The 24,269-nt window shown below is 37.7% G+C and overlaps 1 protein-coding gene across 3 annotated transcripts in view; it reads right to left on the bottom strand.

Annotated features, from left to right (window-relative positions):
* Positions 1 to 24,269, bottom strand: part of PHF8 (PHD finger protein 8) — a 92,221-nt gene that overhangs the window by 16,764 nt on the left and 51,188 nt on the right. For all 3 annotated transcript variants that reach the window (XM_069463203.1, XM_069463204.1, XM_069463205.1), the window contains 4 exons: positions 24,071 to 24,156; positions 23,421 to 23,554; positions 22,549 to 22,859; positions 6,998 to 7,093 (listed from right to left, as the gene is read on the bottom strand). In XM_069463203.1, coding sequence (XP_069319304.1) covers positions 6,998 to 7,093; positions 22,549 to 22,859; positions 23,421 to 23,554; positions 24,071 to 24,156 — 627 coding nt within the window. The remainder of the gene's footprint in view (positions 1 to 6,997; positions 7,094 to 22,548; positions 22,860 to 23,420; positions 23,555 to 24,070; positions 24,157 to 24,269) is intronic.

Below are 24,269 nucleotides of genomic sequence, written 5' to 3'. Positions count from 1 at the left end.
CACACTGCTGGTGGGACTACAAACTAGTACAACCTCTATGGAAAGTAGTATGGAGATACCTCAAAAAACTAAAAGTAGAACTACCATTTGATCCACCAATCCCACTACTGGGTATTTACCCAAAAGAAAAAAAAGACGTTCTATTAAAAAAAGACATCTGTATTCAAAAGTTTAGAGCAGCACAATTCACAGCTGCAAAGATGTGGAAACAATCCAGTGCCCATCAATACATGAGTAGATTAATGAAATGTGGTATACGTATACCATGGAGTACTACTCAGCCATAAAAACAAAATGATGAACCACCTATTATATTATCCTGGATAGATCTGGAACCCATTCTTCTAAGTGAAGTATCACAAGAATGGAAAAACAAACACCACATGTACTCACCATTAAATTGGTACTAATTGATCAACACAAATGTGCACATATGGAAAGTAACATTCATAGGGTGTCAGGCAGGTAGGAGGGGTAAATCCACATCTAACAGATGCAGTGCATGCTGTCTGAGATATGGACATACTTGTCGGGTGGTGCAAAGGCAATTTATGTAACCAAAGCGTTTGTATCCCTGTAATACTCTGAAATAAAAATAATTTTTTTTTTTTAAGACAGAGTCTCACTTTGTTGCCCAGGCTAGAGTGAGTGCCGTGGCGTCAGCTTAGCTCACAGCAACCTCAGACTCCTCGGCTTAGGCGATCCTACTGTCTCAGCCTCCCGAGTAGCTGGGACTACAGGCATGCACCACTATGCCGGCTAATTTTTTCTATATAGATTTTTAGTTGTCCATATAATTTCTTTCTATTTTTAGTAGAGACTGGGTCTCGCTCTTGCTCAGGCTGGTCTCGAACTCCTGACCTCGAGCGATCCACCCGCCTCGGCCTCCCAGAGTGCTAGGATTACAGGCGTGAGCCACCGCACCCGGCCAAAAATAATTTTTTTAAAAAAGTTTTCTTCATGTAGGTTCTACACATACCCTCTTAAGATTATTCCTGTATATTTCATATATTAATATTTATTGCTATCATCAATATGATTTTTTTCCTCAGTATACTATGTTTATTACTGAATATGGCAACTTTTGATATTTGGATATCTGGTTTATACACAGTGATTACCCAATTTATTGAATTCTCTTATTAGTTCTAATAGTTTTGAGTTGATTCTCTTGCATTTGCTAATATATTACATAATTATATCATATCATAGTTTTCTATATTTATTATAAAATCATCTTTTCTTTCACATATCAAGATTACTTATTAAATATCTCTAACATGCCAGGCATGATGCATGGTGCTACAAATACAATGATGGCTAAAAATGAACAGGATTCCCACCCTGACAGCTAAAATTATGATGACTTGGTCTCTTAATTTCTCATAGTTACAGTTCTTATTTCTGCTTCATTTCTAATGACACTGGCTAGAACTTTTCTAGAATACTAAAAAATAGCGGTGTTAGTGGGCACATTTTTCTTATTACTGATTTTAATGGGAATACCTTTAGTAGAATGTCTCAATCTTTTTTTGGTTAAGAATTCACTTTGAAAATGTGATAAAAGTTATTAAAGAAATATACATACATATACATACATTTACATAAAATTTGAATACAATTTTAGGAGATTCAAAATTCTAAAGGTCCATGAACACCAACTAAAGTAGCTCTGCTCTATAGTTTCATCCTATTGGTTTAAGCTAGATATTCTTCTTCATATTAAGGGAGTACCTTTTCATTGTTAGTTAATGAATGAAAAGTCCCCCTTTTTTTTTTCTTTGAGACAAGGTCTTACTCTGTTGCCCAGGCTGTAGTACAGTAGTGTCATCATAGCTCACTGCAGCCTTGAACTCCTGGGTTCAAGTGATCCTCCTGCCTCAGCCTCCCAAGTACCTAGGATTAGAGGCACGTACCACTATGCTGGCTAATTTTTAAATTTTTTGTAGAGACGAGATCTTGCTATGTTGCCTAGGCTGGTCTCAAACTCCTGGCTGCAAATGATCCTCTCATCTCGGCTTCCCAGAGTGCTAGGATTACACATGTCAACCACTGTGCCTGGCCTAAGTCACTTTTTTGAAGTTTGGGGATTTTTAAGAGAACAAACAGGCACTGAATAAGTGAGATACCAGCACAAGAACAGACAGAAGATTGATGGTACAAAACAGATGTTTCTCAAACAGCCTATGATATGTATGAGTCAGTAGACCCGGCAAAGAAAGCAATTAAGCTATGTGGGAATATGATTCTAGCATCAATAGTTACCTATCGGGGGAGAAACCAATTTAGATTCTCTGACAACACCATATGCTAAATAATTCTAGATAGATTAAAACATAAGATGTTTAAAAAGAATCATGCTTAAAAAATACAGGGGTGTTAATTATCTATTCTCTGAATAAGGAAACAATAGAAAAGATCAACGTTTGATATAGAAATATTCAGATTTTTCAGGTAGAATGAGGAAAAAGTACCATGAGCAAATTATATTAATATAACATATATTATATATATGTCTGTATATGAAACAAAAGATGACTATTCCCTCACTACATAAAAAGGGCAATTTGAAAAGCTTGAAGACCCATATGGATAAACGGACAAAAGAAAAAAAATATACAAAAGAAAAAATTCTAATGCTAATATAAATATATTAAAAATGCTTAATCAAAGAAATGCAAATGAAATCACTGACATGCTGTTGTTTGCCTGTGAATTACCAAGATCAAAAACTTATGGTAGATATGCATGTATTGAGGTAAAAAAAAAAAAAAACCCACAACAAAAAAACAAAACTAAACTTATGGTAGAGACTTCCCATTCTCAAACACGTATCTATTCTCCCTTTCCCGCTCGCATACTAACAAAATCCCTGATTTTGTGGGACAGCAATATACCTAGCTAAAAACTACACATCCTGGCCTCTCTGACCTATAGTCTTGGCCATGTGACACAACTGTAACCAAAGAGATGTTTTTAAAAAATGGAACTTAAAACTCCTGGGGAGAGAGGGTACTCAGAAGGCCTGTTCATTTTTCCTTTTGCTTTTCCCTTCTTCCTGACTGCAACCCAGACTCCCAATGCTGGAGGTGAAGTAGCCATCTTGTGACCCTGAGGAAATAAGCGCTCACTAAGGATGCTTGAGAGGTTCCTATTACTCACAGGCAAACACTATTCCTAACTGATATGTTCAATACCTCAAGGATTTCATAAACAAGCACTCACACATGGCTGGAGGAAGTGTAAATTGGTACCTTTCTGGAAAACACTTTGGCAATACGTATCAAGAGCTTTTAAAACATTCATATTAACAAAGCGTGTTGGCAATGGTGTAGGAAACAAGCAATCTTATGCACTGCTTGTGGGCATGTAAACAATCTCCAAGATGCATTATTAAGAAAAGCAGGCTGGGGGAGGTGGCTCACGCCTATAATCCTAGCACTCTGGGAGGTCGAGGCAGGAGGATGGCTCGAGGTCAGGAATTCGAGACGAGCCTGAGCAAGAGCGAGACCCTGTCTCTACTAAAAATAGAAAGAAATGATCTCGACAGCTAAAATTATATATATAGAAAAAAAATTAGCCGGGCATGGTGGCGCATGCTTGTAGTCCCAGCTACTTGGGAGGCTGAGGCAGGAGGATCGCCTGAGCCCAAGAGTTTGAGGTTGTTGTGAGCGAGGCTGACACCACGGCACTCTAGCCCAGGCAACAGAGCGAGACTCTGTCTCAAAAAAAAAAAAAAAAAGAAAGAAAGAAAAATAAAGCACATAAAGGTGTATAAAGTATGTTTCCAATTGAGTAAAAAAAAAAATGGAGTGAAGGATAATACATACATATATTTGCTTGTATATGCATAAACTATCTCTGAAATGATAAATAAGAAAGTGATAACACTGGTTGACTCCAGGTGGGGAATTAGAAGACTGTGGAACAGGGGTGGGAGGGAGACTTTTCACTGTATATACTTTGGCCCTTCTGAGGTTTTTGTGGGGAATCCATCCTAAGCAAATAATCAGAATACAAACATTTACATATAAAGATGTTCATCCCAAATGTTATCACTAACTGTGAAAACTTGGCAATAGCCTGTCTCATATTAAAAGAGAAGTTAGATAAATTAGTTATATCTATGGAATAGATATTTTGTAGCCATTAAAAAAAATAAACAGGCCGGGCGCGGTGGTTCACGCCTGTAATCCTAGCACTCTGGGAAGCCGAGGTGGACGGATCATTTGAGCTCAGGAGTTCGAGACCAGCCTGAGCAAGAGCGAGACCCCATCTCTACTAAAAATAGAAAGAAATTATATGGACAGCTAAAAAATATATATAGAAAAAATTAGCCGGGCATGGTGGTGCATGCCTGTAGTCCCAGCTACTCGGGAGGCTGAGACAGGAGGATCCCTTGAGCTCAGGAGTTTGAGGTTGCTGTGAGCTAGGCTGACGCCACGGCACTCACTCTAGCCTGGGCAACAGAGTGAGACTCTGTCTCAAAAAATTAAAAAAATAGGCCGGGCGTGGTGGCTCACGCCTGTAATCCTAGCACTCTGGGAGGCCGAGGTGGGCGGATCCTTTGAGCTCAGGAGTTCGAGACCAGCCTGAGCAAGAGCGAGACCCCATCTCTACTAAAAATAGAAAGAAATTATATGGACAGCTAAAAATATATATAGAAAAAATTAGCCGGGCATAGTGGCGCATGCCTATAGTCCCAGCTACTCGGGAGGCTGAGACAGGAGGATCGCTTGAGCTCAGGAGTTTGAGGTTGCTGTGAGCTAGGCTGATGCCACGGCACTCACTCTAGCCTGGGCAACAGAGAGAGACTCTGTCTCAAAAAAAAAAAAAACAAAAAAACAAAAAAACACAAAATAAATAAATAAATAAATAAACAAACAACAGCATAGGATCATGCTTACGAGATAATATTAAGGCAAAACGGCCAAATGTATTTATTGGTTTCAATTCTTACAGTCAATTTCTAGTCAAGGTAGAGTATTAATCACAAGACAATGTATATGTTAACATCCTTAATAGCATAAACAAAAAAGTATGGTTCAAAGAAGGATGAAGGAGGGAAGAAAAAGTAGGGGCACTAATATCACATCTTACAAAGTCAGTAATCAAGAGATTTTGACAGAAGTTGATGAAAGGAGAAATAGAGTTGATAAATCAAGAAATAGTGGTATAAACTCTATTATCTTGAGTTTTGGAGGTATCTACCAGGAAATGAAAACTATGAGGCTGCCTCTCAGGCAAGGGATCAAAGGTGGGGAAAGTAGGGGCATAACAACATTGCTTTTCATCCTAAATTCCTCCATACTATTTGATTTGCTACATATACTACTTTGATTAAAAGGCAAAAAAAAAAATTTAAAGTAGGGTATATGATTTTATACAGTGTGATTTCAACCATAAAAAGAAAAAGCAGCATAGAAAAAAAAACTAGAAGGAAATATGACAAAATGTTAACAGTGGTTGCTTCTGGGTGGCAGAATCATGGGTGCTTTCTTCTTTATAATTCCCTCTATTTTCAATACTTTCCAAATTTTCTATTATGTTAATCAGAAAACTTCGACAGGAGAAAATAATAGAAACTATAGGATAAAATAAAACCACACAATAGGCCTGAATTTTTTTTAAATTCAAACATTTGTTGATTGACTCACTAAGAGAATCTTGGGAATGCCCTGCTCCCCCACTCTCCCAACCTCAAGCAAACACCAGAAAGGCTAAATAGGGCTGGGTGGGAACAGCAGGCCCTTTATCTCCTGGTGAACCACACTTACTGAGACCCCAGTGCCCTCTATGGCAGACTGTTGCAGTAATGGCCCTCAGTTTGCTCATACCTCCTTGTATGCATGACCTTTGCAATGTGACCTTGCAGCTCTCCTCTCAAGAGGTACAATCTATGTTTCCACCTATGGCTGTGGTCCCCAACCCCTGGACAGGTTAGGAACCAGGCCACACAGCAGGAGGTGAGCAGCAGGTGCACAAGCAAAGCTTCATCTGTATTTACAACTGCTCCCTATCACTCTTCATCCTCTCCACACCCCCACCAGCCCATGGAAAAATAGTCTTTCATTAAACTGTTTCCTGGTGCCAAAAAGGTTGGGAGCCGTGGACTACAGAATCAAGGCTTGGCCATGTAATTTGCTTTGATATAGCAAAAATGACACAAGCAAAGGCTTGAAAAGTACTTGCACATTGAGGCTTATCCTCTCTTGCTGCTAGAAACCTGTCTCCCACCTTGTAAAAAAGCCTGGGCTGCTCTTCAGGTGGAAGAAAGACCATGTGGAGAGAAGCCCTAGTGATCTAAGTTAAGTCCTAGATCTTTTAAGACCATCCAGCCCTTGTCAAGCTGGCCCAGACTAGAAGAATAGCTCAGCCAATCTACAGAATCATGAGAAATGATTAATTGTTGTTTTAAGCCACTAAGTTTTGGGCAGTTTGTTAAGCAGCAAAAGCTAACTTGATGCGCCCTCAATGTGAAAACCATCCAGCCAAGGAAATGAAGAAAATTCTTTTATCATCCTCTAAATTCCATGTTCACTCAATGGCCATTCTTCCTTCCTTCCTCAGAGACGGCCTCTCAGTTGAGTCTTAGGCCTTGTAGAGCTAAACATAGTCAGCAGAATGTCCCTTCTTGACAACGTAATTACCAGAGGGCTGGGATGATGCCATCAGAATGTTCCCAGAAGCCTTAGAATGCTTGCTGACATCTGTTCAAGGTCTTCTTCCTTTCACCTCAAGCCATATAACACCAAAAGCAACACACTCCATTGCCTCTAGCTTTGCTGGACTAATTACATAAATTGTGTCTTATCCATCATTTTGGCTCCAGCACCTAACATGGTGCATGACACACAGCAAACACTCAACAAATATTTGCTGAATAACAAATAAATGACTAAGTCAGGTCTTCTGATATTAAATATCCCTCCTATCCCCAGCCTATTTTTTCCTCTGACCACCTTTACAAAGTTTAAGGAACAGAATACTGGATCACCTTTAGGACTCCATGGAGCATCATCTGAATTCTTCTTTTTCTTGGGTCGAGATTTCAAAGCAGGGTCATCATCATCAGACTCCAGGGAAGGGTAGACTGCAGGGAGAGGGGAAAGCAGGGTAAACTGAGATTTCATCCAAAGGGGTGAAGACAGAATGATAGCTACTTCAGTTCCTCCCACTCGCTTACAAGTATACCCTTTACTTAATCCATACTCTATTAAGAGCCCCTGAATGTGACACATACATTTCATGCTTTTCTACTTTGCACCCTTGCTGCAAATGTCCTTCTCCCAGATTCACCTAATTTTGATTCATTCACCCAACATCCATTTAGACTGTACTTAATTCATTTATGAATTCCAGGAGTCTCTTGGTTGAATCCTCAGGATTTTCTAGACATAATAGCATATCATCTGCAAGGAGTGAAAGTTTGACCTTTTCTGCCCCCATTTGGACACCCTTAATTCTCCTCTTTTGTCTGACTGCTCTGGCAAGGACTTCCAAGCACTATGTTGAATAGAAGTGGAGATAGTGGGCAACCTTGTCTAATTCCTGTTCTAAGTAGGAATGCTTTCAGTTTTCCCCCATTCAGTATGATACTGGCTGTCAATTTATCATATATGGCCTTAATAATCTTAGGAATGCCCCATCTATGCCTATTTTGTTAAGGTTTTTATCATAAAAGTGTGCTGGCTTTTGTCAAATGCTATAGTAACCAAAACAGCATGGTACTGTCACAAGAACAGAGATATAGACCTTTGGAATAGGACAGAGATCCCAGATATAAAACCATCCTCATATTGTCATCTAATCTTCGACAAAGCAGGCAAAAATATACACTGGGGAAAAGAATCTCTATTCAATAAGTGGTACTGGAAAAACTAGATATCCACATGCAGAAGATTGAAACTAGATCCCCACCTCTCACCTCTCACAAAAATCAACCCACAATGGATAACAGACTTAAACCTAAGGCATGAACCCATAAGAATTCTGGAAGAAAATGTCAGGAGGACTTAGACATCAGCCTAGGCAAAGAATTTATGAAGAAGACCCCCAAAGCAATCAGAGCAGCAACAAAAATAAACAAAGGAGGCCTGATCAAATTAAAAAGCTTCTGCACAGCCAAGGAAACTATCATTAGAGCGAATAGACAACCTACAGAATGGGAGAAAATATTTGCTTTCTACACATCTGACAAAGGGCTGATAACAAGAATCTATATAAAACTTAGGAAAATCAACAAGAAAAAATGAAACAACCCCATCAATAAATGGGAAAAGGACATGAACAGAAACTAATGGCCAGCAAAAATACAAAAAAGTGCTCAACATCTCTAATCATTGGGGAAATGCAAATCAAAACTATGATGAGGTATCACCTAACTCCTGTGAGAATGGCCCTTATCAAAAAGTCCCAAAACAACAAATGCTAGCGTGGATGTGGAGAGATTGGAACACTCTTATACTGCTGGTAGGACTGCAAATTAGTGCAACCCCTTTGGAAAGCAATTTAGAGATATCTCAAAGTGCTAAAAGTAGAAATACCATTTGATCCAGCAATCCCACTACTAGGCATCTATCCAAAGGAAAAAAAAGACAGTCTATAATAAAGACATCTGCACTCGAATGTTTATAGCAGCACAATTCACAACTGCAAAGATGTGGAAACAACCCAAGTGCCCATCAATACATGAGTAGATTAATAAAATGTGGTATATGTATACCATGGAATACTCAACTACAAAAAACAATGGTGATCTAGCACTTCTTATATTATCCTGGATAGAGATTGAGCCCATCCTTCGAAGTGAGGTATCACAGGATGGAAAAACATGCACCACACGTACTCGCCATCAAATTGGTACTAACTGACCAACACTAAGGTGTTCACATGGTAGTAACACTCACTGGGTGCCGGCTAGGGTGGGGTGGGGGGATAAACCCACAACTAATGCAAGCAGAATGCATTGTATGGGGGAGGGACATGCTTGTAGCCCTGGCTTGGGCAGGGCAAACAGCATTACATGTAACCAAAATGTTTTTACCCCCTTAATATCCTGAATACATAAAAAATATATATACCTTCCCTTTAAGATATGCTAAAGAAAGTCCTTCAGACTAAAATGAAAGGACAGTAGAGAGTAACTGAAAGCCAAACAAAGAAATAAAGAACACTAATAAAGGTAACTACAGAGGCACATATAAAAGCCAGTTTTGGCCGGGCGCGGTGGCTCACGCCTGTAATCCTAGCACTCTGGGAGGCCGAGGTGGGCGGATCGTTTGAGCTCAGGAGTTGGAGACCAGCCTGAGCAAGAGCGAGACCCTGTCTCTACTAAAAAAAATAGAAAGAAATTAGCTGGACAACTAAAAATATATAGAAAAAACTTAGCCGGGCATGGTGGCGTATGCCTGTAGTCCCAGCTACTCGGGAGGCTGAGACAGAAGGATCACTTGAGCCCAGGAGTTTGAGGTTGCTGTGAGCTAGGCTGATGCCATGGCACTCTAGCCTGGGCAAGAAAGCAAGATTCTGTCTCAAAAAAAATAAAAAATAAAAGCCAGTTTTATTGTATTTATGGTTCCTAACTCTTACTTTTTGTTTCCTACATGATTAAAAAGATGCATAAAACAATAAACCTATGTCAATAAAAACAATGCATGAAGATAAAATTGGTAATGAATGTAACACTGGAGGGGGGTGGAGTTGTATAGGAACAGAGTTCTTGCATGCTATAGAAGCTACATGGTATCAATCAAACTAGACCATTATAAAGTTAGGGTGTTAATTGTAATCCTCAGGGAAATCACTATGAAAATAACTAAAAAATATATACAAAAGGAAGTGAGGAGTGAATCAAATTGGTACACTTCGAAAAAATCCTTTAAACACAAAAGAAAACAGTAATGGAGGACTGAGGAACCAAAAAGATGTAAGACATGGAAAACAAATACCAAAATAGCAAAGAATGTCCTTCCTTATCAGTAATCACTATAAATGTAATTAAATTAAATTCACCAATTAAAAGGCAGAGATTGGCAGAATGCATTAAAAACATGATCCAACCATATGCTGTCTATGAGAAACACATACCAGATCCATAACAAACAACTAAGTTTAAAGCGAAAGGCTGGAAAAAGATATTCCATGCAAACAGTAACCAAACAGAGAGTTGGGAGGGCTATGTTAATATATGACAAAATAGACTTTAGGTCAAAAATTGTTACAGAAGGCAAAGAAGGGTATTACATATTAATAAAATGGTCAATCCATAAAGAATATAACAAATACAAATATATATGCACCCAGAAAAGCCTCAGAATACATGAAACAAATATTGACAGAATCAAAGGGAAAAACAGACAGCTCTATAATAGTTGGAGAGTTTAAAAAATTAAAATTAAAAAACTTACTACAAAGCTACAGTAATCAAAACATTACAGTACTGGTATAAAGACAGACATATATATCAATGGAATAGAATTGAAAGTCCTGAAAGAAATCTATACATCTATAGTTAACTGATTTTTGACAAGGGTGCCAGAACCATTTAATGGGGAAAGAATGGTCTCTTCAAGAACTGGTATATACAGATAAAAACAGTAAACAAAAAACTCAATTGGTAAATTAAAATGGAATACTAAAAATTATTCAAATAATCAAAAAAGCAGCAGGAAATAAGAAAGATGAACAAAAGGCAGTATAACAAACAGAAAACAAATAATGAAATGGTAAACCTTCATCTAAACATATTAACAATTACATTAAAAGGTCTAAAAATACCAATTAAAAGACAAATTATCAATGCTGTCTATAAGAAACCCCCTTAGGTGTAATCATATAGGTAGATTAAAAACAAAAGGGTAGAAGAAAAAGACATACCCTACACCACCACTAATTTTAAAAAGCTGGACTGGCTATATTATCAAAGTAACTTCAGACCAAGGAAAATTACCAGGGATAAAAAGAAATATAACATAATGACAAAAGGGTGAATTCACAAAACACAATAATCTTAAATATGGATACACCTAACAGTAGAGCTTCCAAATAGATGAAACAATAACTGATGGGACTGAAAGGGATGATAGACAGACCCTCAATTATACTTGGAGACTTCAACACATCTCTTTTCAGTAATCAACAAACCAAGTAGACAGAAAATCAGCAAGGATGCAGAAAAGTGTCAATGATCAACTTAATCTAATTAAAATTTAAAGAACATTCAACTGAACAATAGCAGAATACTCACTGTTCTCCAGTTCATGATGAAAATTTACCAAGATAGAGTAACCCCTGGTTAATAAAACATATCGTAATAAAATTTAAAAACTGAAATCATGCCAAGTATATTCTCTGACCATAGTTGAACTGGACTAGAAATAAATAACAGAAAGATAACCAGAATATCTTCAACACTTGAAAATCAAACATACAGGTGGTCCTTGGGTTACAGACGGGATACATTCCTGAGAATATCTTTAGGTCAGATTTGTTTGTAACTTGGATCCCTAATAAATAGTGCATACACAGTAATAATAACAATAACAACAATACTATAATGGCTCCTATGTAGTAATAATAATACAGTGTAATAGTGTAATAATACCCCCATACTGTAATTATAATGTACAGAAACTATTGTGTTCTTTCTTTTAATTCAAACAAACAGAACATAAAAACAAACTCATACAAAAAGTTTAGATACAAGAAATACAAAAAAATATTAAAGGTTAATACTCATCTAATGTTGCATCAACACTAGGCCAATAAGAATGTTACATTTATTTTGATCTTCGAACCAAATCAATAATAACCTTTCTATTTCAATAATTAATGCACTATGCTGCTTTGTAATAATTGCTGCTTTCATCGGAGTACTGCCTTTCACATGTTCTGTTATTCTCACTTTAGCCTTTATAATTGTTCTGATAGTCAAGCAACTGAAGCCTAATGCTTTCTCAATCAATCATGGCATCTGGCCTTTCTCAGAATGCTTGATTTTTTCTACTTTCACTTCCATCGTAATCACCTTTCTTTTTGCTGCAGGCTCACCTGGATTTGCAGTGGACTTTCACTTTGGAGGCATGGTCATAAAGGTAAACACAGACTCACAAAATCAGATAAAAAAGTTAAAAGTGATGCTGTGTGACTGTATAAACAATGAAATTAGCCGCTGGTGTAAAAATGCTGTGCCAACAAACTGCTTATGCCATGCAGGTTTGTTTACATGCACAGAAGAAATTAGTTACTGAATTATTAGTTTAATTATTTAATTATAAATTATCCTTATGGAAGCCTGTCCATAAGTATGGAATGTCGTAAGTCACATTGTCCGTAACCCCAGGACTGCCTGTACTTTCAAATAATCTATGAGTCTAAACGGAGACCACAAAGGAAAAGAGAAAATATTTTAATTGAATGAAAATGAAAATGTGACATATAAAATTGGGGGATGCAACAAAAACACTGCTTAGAGGGAAAATTAGCATTAAATGTTTACATTAGAAATGTCTCACAAAAAAGAAACATTGCAACTAATACCACAAAAATACAAAGAATCATTAGAGACTACTATGATTAACTATACACCAACAAATTGGAAAGCCTAGAGGAAATGGATAAATTCCTGGGCACATACAACCTACCAGAGTTGAATGAAGAAACAGAAAACTTAAGCAGACCAATAATGAGTAATAAGACTGAAGAAGTAATAAAAAATTTCCCATCAAAGAAAAGCACAGGACCTGAGGACTCACTGATGAATTCTATCAAACATTTAAAGAACACCAATTCTACTCAAACTATTTCAAAAAAATTGAAGAAGGGGGAATACTTCTACCAAACTCATTCTTCGAGGCCAGTATTACCCTGATACCAAAATCAAACAATGACAAGGCAAACATAACTATAGGCCAAAATCCCTGATGAACACAGATGCAAAGATCCTCAACAAAATACTAGCAAACAGGCCAGGCACGGTGGCCCACGCCTATAATCCTAGCAATCTGGGAGGCTGAGGCGGGAGGATCCCTTGAGCTAAGGAGTTCGACACCAGCCTGAGCAAGAGCAATCCCATCTCTACTAAAAATAGAAAACTTAGCTGGGCATGGTGGCCCATGACTGTAGTCCCAGCTATGCAGGAGGCTGAAGCAAGAGGATCGCTTGAGCCCAGGAGTTTGAGGTTGCTGTGAGCTAGGCTGACACCACAGCACTCTAGCCTGGACAACACAGAGAGAGGCTGTCTCAAAAAAACAAAAAAAAAATACTAGTAAACAATTAAATAACACATTAAAAAGATCATTCACCATGATCCAGTAGGATTCATCTCAGACACAAGGATGGTACAACATACAAAAAATTCAATAAATGTGATACATTACATCAACAGAATCAAGGACAAAAACCATATGATCATTTCAATAAATTCTGAAAAGCATTTGATAAAATTCAACATCCTTCAGGAGAAAAACCCTCAACAAATTGAGTATAGAAAGAACATACCTTAACATGATAAAGGCCATATATGACAAGTCTATAGCTAACATCATACAGAACGGGGAAAAGTTGAAAGTCTTTCCACTAAGATCTGGAAGAAGACAAAGATGCTCAATTTTACCACTATTATTCAGCATAGTACTGGAAGTCCTACCCAGAGGAATTAGGCAAGAGAAAGAAAGAAAGGGCACCCAAATCACAAAGAAGTTAAATTATCCTTGTTTGCAGAGGACATGATCTTATTATTTAGAAAAACCTAAAGACTGCACACACACACACACACCCTCTCTTAGAATTGATAAATTTAGCAAAGTTGCAGGACACAAAATTAACATATAAAAATCAAGAGCATTTATAAACACCAACAGCAAACAATCTGAAAAAGAAATCAAGAAAGTAGTTCCATGTATAATAGCTACACAAAATTAAAACAGAAAGCACCCTGAAAGCATTCTGAGTGCTACTTTATTTAAAAAAAAATTGAAGGCCGGGCGCGGTGGCTCACGCCTGTAATCCTAGCACTCTGGGAGGCCGAGGCGGGTGGATTGCTCAAGGTCAGGAGTTCGAGACCAGCCTGAGCGAGACCCCGTCTCTACTAAAAACAGAAAGACATTATATGGACAACTAAAAATCTATATAGAAAAAATTAGCCGGGCATTGTGGCGCATGCCTGTAGTCCCAGCTACTTGGGAGGCTGAGGCAGTAGGATCGCTTAAGCCCAGGAGTCTGAGGTTGCTGTGAGCTAAGCTGACGCCACGGCACTCACTCTAGCCTGGGCAACAAAGTGAGACTCTGTCTCAACAAAAAAAAAAAAAAAAAAAAAAAATTGAAATATCTAGGAATAAATTTAACCAAAGAACTAAAAGATCTCTACAAGGAAAAATATAAAACACTAATGAAAGAAATTACAGAGGACACAAAAAACTAGAATAATATCCCATGCTCATGGAATGGAAGAATTAATAATGCTAAATTTTCTATACTACCCAAAGAAATCTATAGATTCAATGCAATCCATGTAAAAATACCAACAACATTCTTCACAGAAATAGAAAAATAATCCTAAAATTTATATGGAACCACAAAAGACTTCAAATCGCTAAAAAAATCCTGAACAAAAAGAACAAAGCTGGAGGCATCACACTATCTGATTTCAAATTATCCTACAAAGCTATAGTAACCAAAACAGCATAGTACTGGCATAAAAACAAATACATAGACCAACTGAACAGAATGGCAAACTCAGAAAAAAAATCCACACACTTATGGTCAACTCATTTTCAACAAAGGCACCAAGACTATACACTGGGGAAAGGACACTTTAATTAAAAAATGGTTCTGGGAAAACTGGATATCCACACACAGAAGAAGGAAACTAGATTTCCATCTTTCAACATATGTAAAAATCAACTAAAAATGGTTTAAAGACTTAAGTGTAAGGCCTTAAACTATGAAACTACTAGAAGAAAATATTGGGGAAATGCTAAAGGACATTGGTCTGGGCAAAGATTTTTTGGGTAAGACTTCAAAAGCACAGGAAACAAATGCAAAAATAGACAGATGGGATTACATCAAGCTAAAAACCTTCTGCACAGCAAGTAAACAAAGTAAACAAACAACCTACAGAATGGGGCAAAATATTTATGAACTATCCATCCAACAAAGGATTAATAACCAGAACATATAAGGAAGTCAAGTAACTTGATAGCAAAAAAACAAATCATCCCATGAAATAAATTGGCAAAAGACTGGAATAGATGCCTTTGGGAGGCCAAAGTGGGAGGATTGCTTGAGCCCAGGAGTTTGAAACCAGCCTGGGCAACACAGCGAGACTCCATCTCTAAGAAAAAACAATAATAATAATAACAAATCTGGTGAGGATACAATGAACAGGGAACACCTGAACACCATTGGTGGGAATATAAAGTAGTACAGCAATTATGGAAAAGAGTATGGGGGTTCCTCAAAAAACTAAAAATAGAACTAACATATGATCCAGCAATCCCACTGATAGCTATACATCCAAAAGAAAGGAAATGAGCATATTGAAAAGATGTCTAAACTCCCATGTTTATTGCAGCACTACTCACAATAGCAAACATATGGAATCAATCTAAGTATCCATCAACAGATGAATGAAGAAAATGATGTGGTATACATACACAACGGAATATCATTCAGCCATAAAAATGAATGAAATTGCAATGACCTTCTTTGAGTGCAAGAAGAAAAAAAAAATGAATGAAATCCTGTCATTTACAGCAACATGAATGGAACCGAAGGTCATTATCTTAAGTGAAATAAGCCAGGCACAGAAAGATAAATGTCACATGTTCTCACTCATATGTGGGGGCTAAAATAGTGGATCTCATGGAGGTAGGGAGTAAAATGGTGGTTACCAGACGCTGGGAAGGGAAGGAGGGAGGGGGGAGGAAGAGAAGTTGGTTAATGGGTACAAAACTACAGTTAGAAGGAATAAGTTCTAGTATTTGAAAGTATAGTACGGAAATTACAGTTAAGGATAATTTATTGTGTATTTCAAAATAGCTGGAAAAGGCCGGGCGCGGTGGCTCACGCCTGTAATCCTAGCACTCTGGGAGGCCGAGGCGGGTGGATCGCTCGAGGTCAGGAGTTCGAGACCAGCCTGAGCAAGAGCGAGACCCCGTCTCTACTAAAAATAGAAAGAAATTATATGGACAACTAAAATATATATATACAAAAAAAATTAGCCGGGCATGGTGGCGCATGCCTGTAGTCCCAGCTACTTGGGAGGCTGAGGGAGAAGGATCGCTTGAGCCCAGGAGTTTGAGGTTGCTGTGAGCTAGACTGACGCCACGGCACTCACTCTAGCCCGGGCAACAGAGCGAGACTCTGTCTCAAAAAAAAAAAAAAAAAAAAAAAAAAAAAAAAAAAAAAATAGCTGGAAAAGAAGAATTGTAATGTTCCCAACACAAAGATAAATGTTTGATGACAAATATCCCAATTATCCTGATTTGATCATTACACACTGTATACATGTATCAAAATATCACCTGTACCCCTAAAAATGTACAACTATATCAATTTTAAAAATGCCAATTAAAAATTACAAAAAAACAACTGAAAAAAGGTTTCAAATAAATAATCTAAACTTTTAATTTCAAAACTAGAAGAAGAAGAGCAAAATAAACCCACAGCAAGCAGGCCAAAAATAAATTTGAATAGCAGAAATTAATGAAGTTGACAAAGAAAATATAGAAAATGAAACCAAAAGGTTTGAAAAGATTACATTGAAAAATGCCAGCAAGAATGACAAAAAAGAGAGAGAAGACACAAATTACTAATAACAAGAATGAAAAAGATTATCATTAAAGACCTCACAGATGTAATAGGGGGATTCTATAAACAACTCTATACCCACAGATTCTAAAATTTAGACGAAATGGACTAATTCCTTGAAAGACACATACTATAAAAACTCACCCAAACACTCTTTCCTCCTTCTCACTACTGCACTTGACTAATCTTAAAATAAATGAATGAATGAATAGTAAAAAGTAAACTCGCCCATGATGAAATAATGTGAAAACTGTACATATACTAAAAAAAAAAAAATCCATAGTTAAATCCTGAAAAAGAAATCTTAGTAAGTCATTCAAAATGTCTGTTTAAAGATACTTCAAAAAAAGAGGATATATGAATGGCAAACACATGGAAAGTTGTTCAGTAGCATTAGGCATTAGATGTGCCATTAAATGAGATATCACTATACACTTATTAGGATGACTAATAAATGTACTGACAATACCAAGTGCTGCCAAGTATGCAGAGCAACCGGAACTCTCACACATTGCTAATGGGAATGTAAAATGGTACAATCTCTCTGGCAAACAGTTGGCAGTTTCTTATAAAATAAAAACATTCACTGTCTGTACTATCCAGGAAACCCATTCCTAGGTATTTTCCCTAGAGAAATGAAAACTCATGTTCAGACAAAAACCTATACATGAATATTCACAGCAGCTCTATTCATAACTGTCTCAAACTGGAAATAACCCAAGTGTCCCTTGTATCTATACACTGGAATACTACTCAGCAATAAAAAGGAACAAGCTATTGATATACAACAACATAATGTATTTTAAAGGCATTATGCTGAGTAAAAGATGTCAGGGTCAAAATATTACATACTGCATAATTCCACTTATATGACATTCTAGCAAAGGCAAAACCACAGTGATGGAGAGGAGACCAGTGGCTGCCAGGGGTGAGGAGTAGAGGGAGAGCATGACTACAAAAAGGTAATAACATAAAGGAGTTTAGGGGGTGATCAAAGTGTTCTACATCCTGATTATGGTGGTTGCAAGAATCTAAACATGTGTATACAAAAAAAGTCAATTCACTTTACATTAATTTTAAAAATAAAAGCAATCCTTTATCAAAAAGTAGATTGAAAATAAATCAGCAGAGCTTTTAACTCAAGATGTCAAAGAATATTAAACAAGGGAATAAAATAATATCAGAAATCAAGAAAATAATAAACAAATACCAGAGATTATCAATAAAACCAAAAACTAGCTTTTGAAAAGATTAGCAATCAAATTAACTAGACAAACAATTATTATTATTATTTTTTTTTTGAGACAGAGTCTCACTCTGTTGCCCGGGCTAGAGGGCCATGGCATCAGCCTAGCTCACAGCAACCTCACACTCCTGGGCTCAAGTGATCCTTCTGCCTCAGCCTCCAGAGTAGCTGGGACTACAGGCAGGTGCCACCATGCCCAGCTAATTTTTTCTATATATTTTTAGTTGTCCAGCTAATTTCTTTCTATTTTTAGTAGAGACGGGGTCTCGCTCTTGCTCAGGCTGGTCTCCAACTCCTGAGCTCAAATGATCTGCCCGCCTCCGCCTCCCAGAGTGCTAGGATTACAGGCGTAAACCACCGCGCCCAGCCCAAAAAATTGTTAAATACCATAATCAAGTACACCTAATCTCAAAAAAATGTCAATTTAAAATCAGTAATTCTAATCATATTAAATTATTAATAGCATAGAAAAACTATGTATTTGCATCAAAATGCCAAAAGATGCCAAAAAACTACCTGATAAAACCTAATACCACTCTTAATTTTAAAACAAAAAACTTTTGGAACTAGAGATAGAGGCTCCTGAAATTTATGAGAATAGCCTATCAGAAACCTACAAAGACCCACCTATTGAGTGGAGAAACATTGGCAACATTACCTTTAAAGTCTGAAACAGCATAAGGATGCCCCCTATCATCACTATGACTCAACATTGTAATGAAACTGGAAAAAGCTAGAGGTATGAATACTGGAAAGAAAATAGATGTTATGGGCTGAACTGTGTCCCGCTCCCCTCAAATTCCTACCTTGAAGCCCTAACCCATAGTATTCAGAATGTGACTATATTTAGATACATGGCCTTTAAAGAAGTCATTAAGTTAAAATGAAATCATTAGGGTGGGTCCTAATCCTATCTGATTGGTGACCTTCTAAGAGGAGGCAATTAGGAGACAGAGGGAGACATTAGAGGCATGTGTGCAACAGGGAAGCCATCTGCAAGCTAGGGAGAGAGCCCTCAGGAGAAACAAATCCTGCCAGCATCTTCATCTTGGACATTCAGCCTCGAGAAGTGTGAAAAAATAAATTTCTGTTGTTTAAGCCCCCCAGTCTGTGGTATTTTATTATGGTAGCTCTACTAAACTAATATAGGACACATAGATCAGCTCAAGAACTCAAGATGACAATTAACTGAAAAACTAATAGAACTAAAAAGAGTATGGTAAAGCAGTCCAACACAGGATCAACACAGAGAAATCAACTATTTTCCTCCATATTAACAATAGCCAATTAGAAAATGTAACACATAAAAAGATGCCACTTTTCATAGGAATCAAAATAAAATACATAAGAATAAAGAAGAAATAAGCCAAAGAAGAGATATACAAGAAAACATGAATAAATGGAGAGAGAGAGACTGTGTTTGAAGACAGAAAAACAAGATGGCCTGTTTTATGACTACTCATACCCGAAAGATAAATAGGGAAATGATGTCGATGCTGTCCAGAAGGTGTTCAAAAATTTGCCCTGGCATATTGTTTTTAACCATGGTAGACTTTCTCACAACTACAGAGAAAACCTTAGCAACACATAAAGATGTACAGACAAAAGCTAAAAATCCTACAATAGTGTCTCTTATCAGAGAAAAAGTAAATGGTTGCACTGTTTTCTACAAAATTAAGTTCTGGTGACAGGAGGCTAGCTGAGAGAGCAGAAGTTGCAAAGACATTTCCTTATGTGTTCTTAAAAAAGAAAAATCGATAGAGACTAGGCCTTGGATCAGATTTTAATTTGATAAAGCTGGTATCTATTTTAAGCAAATGTCCTCAAGAAACAACATCTGGAAAAAGGAAACCTGAGTCCAGGGCTTAACATTATAGAAGATCCACGGACTGTGATGCTGAGTACAAATGCCAATGGGCTCTAACCGGGCAAGGATTATTATTAGGACTACTATTATCTGGGTCAATGTTATGGCTTCAAAATCACACAGATTTTGAGAGCTATGGTCCCAATCTCTTGTTCTTATATGCCCTACTGTTTTTAGTGTACAAATTTTCAAGACACAAGGTTTTTCAGGAATGCACATATTCAATTATAGCAGAAAGGCCTCTGATGAAAGATGTCGGTCTCCATAAATTAATCTACAAATGCCATGCAATCCTAATAAAATGGAATTTGACAAGCTCATTCTAAAGTTCATCTGGAACAGAAAAAGCTCAATAGCAGCCTCAAAATTCTGGAAAAATAAGAAGTAGTGAGCTCATTCCTTGTTAAATTGCCTTTCCAGTGTTGCCGGGCAAAGCAGGGAGGGGAAGAGCTAGCAGAGGCTAAGTGAGCTGTTTCTTCTGCAAAGGCTAATTAAACGAAGTCCAGATGTCTTGACTGTAGGTCAATGGGACTGACTGCTAAAGGTAGGGTGGGTGGCCAAGGGAACTTGGCAAGTCTCTAAGATCAATCACAGCTTAGCTCAGACATGAGAGGCTTGCTGAGCATCTGTGCTCTCCTCAGGTCCAAACAAGGTCTGCAGAGGAGATTTGCTCTACCAGAAACAAGGCCTGTAGCAACTAACCTACATGGTACTGTAGGTGAACAAACTGATTTTATGGAATGGAACAATATTACTAATATATAACATGTAGTAATTACCATGTACTAGGCAATGTTTTAAGTGCTTTATATATATTTATTTAACCCTCCCAACAACCTATGAGGTAGGTACTACTATCACAGAGACGCACAGTAAGGTTAACTAGCTTGCGCAAGGTCACATAGCTATTTAGACACAGAACTAGGACTAAAGTAGAAAAATAAATCCACATATATATGGGAATTTAGTTTATGACAAAGGTGAAACTTTGAATCAGGGGGATAATGATGAACTAGTCAATAAACGGTATTGGGGCAAATAGACTATTCATGTGGAAAAAAAATAAATTCAGATTCTTAACCTCCCACAATTCACAAAACTTAATTCCAGATAAAGAGCTAAAACTTTAACTCCTATACAGTTTTAGGTGAAAATAAGAAGGCCCTCTTACTCAAAATATAAAATACAAAAAACTATTAAAAATTCATAAAGATAACTACATAAAAATTGAAATATTATACATGCTAAGAGGCACCATAAATAAAATTAAAATATAATAGTCTGAAAGAAAATATTTTCCAAAAATATCCAGAATATACAAAAACATTCCAACAAATCTAGAATATATAAAGAACTCCTACAAATCAATAAGAAAAACAAACATCCCAATAGAAAAATCGGTGAAAGATTTAATAGATAATTCACAGAAAAGGAATAAAGAAGAGTCAATAAACACACAAAACAAATAAACAGAGACGCCATCTTTTGCCATGGGATTGGCAAAAATTTAAAAAGCTGATAGTATCCACCACTGGTAAGGCTGTAGGGAAATAGGTATTTCTCAAACACTGCTCAGATACTGGCCCTTTTAGAGGGAAATCTGGCAATATTTACTAATATTTGCTTGCCCATACCCTTCAACCCAATAGGTCTATCTATTCTAGAGAAATATTAACTAGCATACAGGCACAAAAGGTTACTTACAAGAGTTTTCACTGTAGCACTGTTAGTAAAAATAGACAACCTAAATGTCAGTCAGTAGCAAATGATTAAACATATTATATACATTTATGTTATAGAATACTATGCAGCAGGTAGATCTCTATGTATTGAAGAAGTAGATCTCTATGAACTGATGTTGAAAGATACCTAAGCAAGCTGCAGAGCCACAAACATTAAAGAAAACTGTACCTCTATCTACATATGTCTCCATATGGATGTAAACACAACAAAATGAAAGGTATACATCAAACTGATAACAAAGGTTATCTTTGGGCTCAAAGAGGGAAGACTGTTAGTCAAAAGGAATTTTTCCTTTCTCTGCCTTGCTCTAATTTGGGTCAATGAGCATTAACCATATTTGTGTAATTTTTGAAAATAATATTAAAATTAAAATCCACATTAGTCACCTTATTACACAAAAAAGTGCTTTGCAGTACTCAATAAATAGTGGTTAAAAAAATAAGTCATCTTTTAAATGTAAAAAGCCCACTGAAAGTTCATTAAATAACTTTGCAAGGGATAAACTGGCTGACACAGAACACAAACAATACAGGTGATGGAAGTAAAATAGGCAAGAGGAAAAAAAAGAGTCACCATCAGTGAAGGTTGGACAACACTGAAAATAGATGATAGCTAATTATAATAGTTACCATTTTTTGAGGGCTTCCCATGAACAAGAAACTGTGCCAGATGCTCTGTGCAAGCATAATCTCTAATTCTTACATCAACCTGTGAGATATCTCCATTTTACAAATGAGGAAAACATGGCTCAGAGAAACTAAGTATCAGGTGTAAGGCCAGGCCTTTGCTGACTACAGGCTGTTCTTTATTGTTACTGGGATTGAGACTGGGACTAAGGGAACCCCTTCTGGCCTGGGCCCACATGCTTAGCTGCCCTTACTATACTCTGCATCCTTGAAGCATGCTCCCAAGCTGTCCTGTTCATCCAGACTGGCGTTCTCCTCCTCCTCGCTCTCAGTTCTCCAGTATGCTGGCCGCTTGATGGGCCGCTTCCCTGGGGTGCGCTGGGAAGCAGGACTGTTAGACACTGTGCCCAGCCCACTGCTGGAGCTCCCACTGCTTCGGTCCTGCCCCCCGGTCCACCAGGCCTGCAGGCTGGAGGTAGCCGGTGAGGACGATGATGACTGCAGGTTGGCCATGCATAGCATGCCCTGGATGGCCTCCTGAGTGCTGGGAGAGGCTGGGGCCTCGCTGCAAGGGACAGAGGAAAAATGCTGAGGGAGTTTCTCTAGACGTCAGAAGAAACCAGCCATCAAAATACTCAGGGAGAAGGGGCAACAGCTGTGGGGATCAGGGTGCGAGGAAGAAGGGGAGAACCATTCAAAGTGAAAAATCAGAAATCATGCTAAAGGATCAGGATAGTATCAGATTGTTTTCATGAAAAGCCAGTCTTTCTTGCCTTAAAAGTCTCTCTACAGACAGCAGGCAAGGTGGCAAAAAGGGGGCACACCTCCCTCTCTGTTTACCCATGCTTCATTTTTTTTAACAGTTCGCCAAGAGTCTTGCAGCCCCTCTTAGAACTTCCAAAGTGTCCAAAACTGATTCCCCTTGAAGTCTACACATCCTATCACTGTCAAATCTTAAGTTCCCTAGGACAGGTTTAATGCCTACTTTATTCTTTCAGCCCAAATGCCCTGGATAATTCTTTGTCCCTTTAAATGGCTCAATAAATATCTGACTGGCTAACCTAGCCCCTTGGGTGGGAGGTGGGTGCTGTCTGAATGAAAAGGGGAGACCAAAGCCAATACTCACGTGAGGGCAGCATAGTCAGGTCCCCCCACCTGCCTGCTGGCCTTGAGCAGATCAAGAATTCCACCAGCTCCACTCCCATTCCCAAGCTTGCCTTCAACCCCTTCCGCCATGTCCTCATCTGTTGTATAGTCCTCCTGTTGGAGAGAGAGTATATCACCTCAACTGCCCAGGGTTCATTCGGTACGGCCCTAATACAGAGGTGATAGTCTGACTCCTGATACTAATCTTCTGAGCACCAAGTATAGACCAAGTATTAAGCAGAATATTCATTCTTTCATCTTAATCTCCACAGCGTCTTAGTGAAGTAGGTATTATATAACTCCCATTTTACAGATAAGAAAACTAAGGTTCAGTGAAGTTAAATAATTCATGTAAGGTCACATCAGATACTCCAAATCAGATGTTCTTTCTGCTACATCACACTGCCTTTTATTCTACTCTATACTAAGGGACTTTTAAAATATTTCAACTAAATTATAATCTTCCATTTATATGCTCAGCAGCACTTAACATACAATCTTTCACTTAATAAATATTTTGAGAATTGAAGGCATAGGTTGTCTTCCCCCTTCCCCCAACTAGAATGACAATCTATCTTCTGTCTCTGTGACCAGAATGAGAAGACGACTAGATACAGCACAGGCTCCCACCTCAATGTCAAACTCAACTTCTCCTGGTTCGCGAACTCGGTTGGGGTCAGAGCAAGGTTTCGCACGGGGTAATTTCCGGGGAAAGTCTAGAAAACAATGGAATGCACTTGTTATGAAGCTAAGATTAGCATTTGAACCAAATACCCAGAGAAAGGAAAATAAGATTAATTTTACTGGAAGTAATGACCACAGATGACTA

This window comes from Eulemur rufifrons, chromosome 30, assembly GCF_041146395.1.
Source record: "Eulemur rufifrons isolate Redbay chromosome 30, OSU_ERuf_1, whole genome shotgun sequence".
In the NCBI taxonomy this organism is placed as follows: domain Eukaryota; kingdom Metazoa; phylum Chordata; class Mammalia; order Primates; family Lemuridae; genus Eulemur; species Eulemur rufifrons.
Note: the sequence above shows the minus strand (reverse complement) of the source record. Positions and strands in the feature narration are given on the sequence as shown.